The 3,621-nt window shown below is 38.0% G+C and overlaps 2 protein-coding genes across 2 annotated transcripts in view; both read right to left on the minus strand.

Annotated features, from left to right (window-relative positions):
• LOC107092971 (histone H3.3) overlaps window positions 1-84 on the minus strand; it is a 513-nt gene extending 429 nt beyond the window's left edge. Inside the window, exon 1 of the mRNA XM_015387731.1 lies at window positions 44-84. Coding sequence (XP_015243217.1) covers window positions 44-84 — 41 coding nt within the window. The remainder of the gene's footprint in view (window positions 1-43) is intronic.
• Window positions 85-845: 761 nt separating this feature from the next.
• Window positions 846-1,563, minus strand: LOC107092958 (histone H1-like). Its single transcript, XM_015387707.1, has one exon. It carries the CDS (start codon window positions 1,459-1,461, stop codon window positions 862-864), a length of 600 nt encoding a protein of 199 aa, XP_015243193.1. The 5' UTR covers window positions 1,462-1,563; the 3' UTR covers window positions 846-861.
• Window positions 1,564-3,621: the final 2,058 nt, after the last annotated feature.

A 3,621-nucleotide genomic window follows, 5' to 3' on the forward strand; every position in this document is an offset into this window, starting at 1 on the left:
CCTTTCCTCCGGTGGATTTACGGGCGGTCTGCTTGGTTCTAGCCATGGCTTCTTTACTTCTGCTATCAAGCTGAAGAAATACATGAGCAGCCGTGGGGACGTGGGGTTTATAAAGGGAACACCAGCTCGAAGTAAGCTCTGATTGGCTCACATTTTGATGGGCGGAACACGTTTCAGGCTCAGCTATTGGGTGGATTGTAAATTTCAAAATAAAGGAGGGAAGTTTTAAGAGTCCTTTACTTCTAGATTCTAGAAATATCATTGATGTCTCCAAACTGCCAGGAATATTTCACCTGCCCCCCTAACTACCACAAAATGTTAATATAATTTCGATTTGTATACACTGTGTATACAAAAGTTGTCTAAACCTAAGCAAGATTATATGATCCCTACATAATTATAGATTTTTTTACATTTTCATCATTGTTTCTTGTAAAACAATGAAATAACAGTTCCTTAACTGTTTTCTTATATGCATCATTCCATTATGTTAAGAGGCCACACAAGGAAATTGTAACTATAAATGAAGTCTGAGCTCATGAAGTATGACTAATTCATTTCATATGGCAGTATGTTGTTCTTGAACATTACAGTGTTTAATTTTCAATATTAACTACCATCCGTAGCTTTATGTTTAGGTTAACTAAACATAAAGCCAAAAAAAAAAATGACCTTAATTAATTGTTTATTAATTGTTTAGTCATCTATCTAAAATGGAAGCAGACTCATCATTTTTAAAAATCAATACCTTAATGCGCATCTAAATAACAGAGGAGTGATATATTCGGAATGCTCTTTAGTTCTGATGTGGTGGCTCTTAAAAGAGCCTTTGGTGCAGCGAAAGCCGCTTGAAGCAACAATCTACTTGGTGGCCTTCTTGGCTTTGGGTTTTTTGGCTGCAGGTTTCTTGGCTGCAGGCTTCTTAGCAGCAGCCTTTGGCTTCTTAGCAGCCGCGGCCTTTTTGGGGCTCTTCTTCACCACTTTTTTCACGGTTTTCTTGGCCGCTGCTGCCTTCTTCGGAGACTTCTTGACTGCTGCCTTCTTAGCGGCGGGTTTTTTAGGGGTGGTGGCCTTCTTGGCAGCGGGCTTCTTGGCTTTTGCGGGAGCCTTTTTCTTCACCACCTTCTTGGCTGGCTTTTCGGCTTTGGACTCCTTCTTGGCGAGCTTGAAGGAGCCAGAGGCTCCGGTCCCTTTGGTATGAGCCAGCTTACCTGCCGTGACCAACTTGCTGACGGCCGTGTTGATGCGCTTGTTGGCTTTAGCGACATCCACCCCTTTACCAGCCAGGACCTTCTTCACCGCCGACAGAGACACTCCTTTGCGCTCCTTGGAATCGGCAACGGCGTCCACGATCAGCTTGGACAGGGGGGGTCCATCCTTCTTGGCCTTAGGAGCGGACTTCTTCCTCGGGGCTTTTGCCGGGGCTTTAGCCGGTGCAGCTGCTGGAGCTTCTTCTGCCATGTTTCTCTCTCAATGTTCCTCTGAACGTCTGAAACTCTGAGCAGGAGGCGGAGTTTATAACACACATGAGAACCGGGAAGAAACAACCCGGGCATGCCGCTCGCTCGCTGCCTCCAACATGGCCATGTTTGTGTTTTCTCTGCTACATTTTAGGCTCAAAATCCTTATTAAATGGAGGCAGTATGTCATAAAAAATATCGTAAAAGGGAGAAAACCCTCCCCTCGATCTGCTTCAGTCCTCTTTGGTTTTCAGGATTTTGTAATTTTGTTTTAGGAGCTTCTAAACCTGCCAGACGCGCTGTGATTTTGTGGAGCGAGCTGCGGTTTTTCTCCACATTTAGTCTCATAAGACATCTAAAACAAATCTACAACTAAGATAAATATGTTTTCCTAGTTAGCAGAGACATGTTTCAACATAATACATTCAAACATATGCGGTTTAACTATTTGTTGATTAGTAAATGGAAAGGTTTTCAACTGGACTAAACACATTCTAGCAGCTGTTGGTGAATAAGCTGGTAATAGGTTCTCTCTGGTGGATCCACTGAAAAAATGTTATTGCTTGATTAACAGCTACTAAATTTCAGATTTAGAAGTTTCTTAAAATCGTGTTTGTTTCTTCTGCTTAGCAACAATCAGATTAAACTTTCTGCTGGGAGAAACTCGTTTGGATTGATCACCTCCCTTCACTAAAACCTTTTAGATCTAATCAAATTTTCGCATTTCTTGAATTCTCTTACACGATTTGTTACATATGAAAAAATCTGACCATGGTAGTTATTAATACGATTAATAAATGTTGGATATAGAATAATAATTAATTAATATGCATTTTCACAGAAAGAAAATGTTTTACAATTTTTTTGTTTGATTAAATTATTGGAACAGTTTGCCTTGTAAAATTAAGATTTCATGGTGCACAGTGTTAAATAAAGTAAAATGTAACATTAGAATCAGAATCATCTTTATTTACCAGTTTGTGTTAAAAAAAAACAAGGTTTTATACCCTCTGAACAACAGTTTGTTCAGAGGGTATAAAAGTACAGAAAACCAAAAGCAAGAACAAGTGTAAAACAACATTGTATTTACTTTGTTGGGGTTGATGTATGGAACAAATTAGATCAGGAGGTAAAAGATTGTACAACATTAACAAGGTTTAAAAACATATTTAAGAATAATACTATAGAAAATTATCAAACATGTGAATGCAATTAAGAGCATTATTATTATATATTATATATATTGGGTGCGTTACCTTTTTTTTTCTTTCTTTTTCCTAAAATGTTATTATTGTAGAATAATAATTTTCCTAAAATCATACGTTGGTATGTATTATAAATGGTAGCCATCTTTTTATTTATTTATATACTTTTACTTTCTAGTCCAATGTAAATTGGCTTTGGAGGGTGGGCATTATAAGCTTCTTGCTTCTGCCAGTACATCCTTTATCAGACTGTTTTAATTTTTGTTATATGGACATTTACTGTCTTTATTATACGTGTAGCCCTGGGATGGACTGGCGACCTGTCCAGGGTGGACCCCGGCTCTCGCCCATTGACAGCTGGAGATAGGCACCAACACCCCTCGCGACCCCAATTGGGACAAGCGTGTCAGATGATGGATGGATTATACGTGTATGTCTGAAATAAAAAAAAAAATTAAAAATCACATTAACAATACATTTTCCTCGTGCTCCAGGGTTTCCTGTGGAGTACCACAGGGATCAGTGCTAGGACCAATTCTCTTTACTTTATACATGCTCCCAATTGGCAGAGTTATTAGACAGCATGGGATTAATTGCCGCTGTTATGCTGATGATACTATAATAATAATAATAATGAATTTTATTTGTAACGCACCTTACATTTGTAGCACTTTGAGATTTGAAGTCAAAGTGCTAAATTTAAAAAAGGGAAAATTAAAACAAGTTTAAAAGACCATAACATTAAAAACAGAGTAAAAAGACAATCATTAAAATCAATACATTCAAAAATCAACAATTGTAGCCATTTCTAAAAAGGAAAGTTTTCATACTCGGCTATATCTGTCTATAAATCCAGATGAAGCTAACCCATTACATAGATTACAGGCATTTCTTTAAGACATAAAAATCTGGATGAATCTTAACTTTCTCCTTCTGAATGCAGACAAAACAGAAGT

This window comes from Cyprinodon variegatus, unplaced genomic scaffold, assembly GCF_000732505.1.
Source record: "Cyprinodon variegatus isolate N-32 unplaced genomic scaffold, C_variegatus-1.0 Scaffold402, whole genome shotgun sequence".
Taxonomy (NCBI): Eukaryota; Metazoa; Chordata; class Actinopteri; order Cyprinodontiformes; family Cyprinodontidae; genus Cyprinodon; species Cyprinodon variegatus.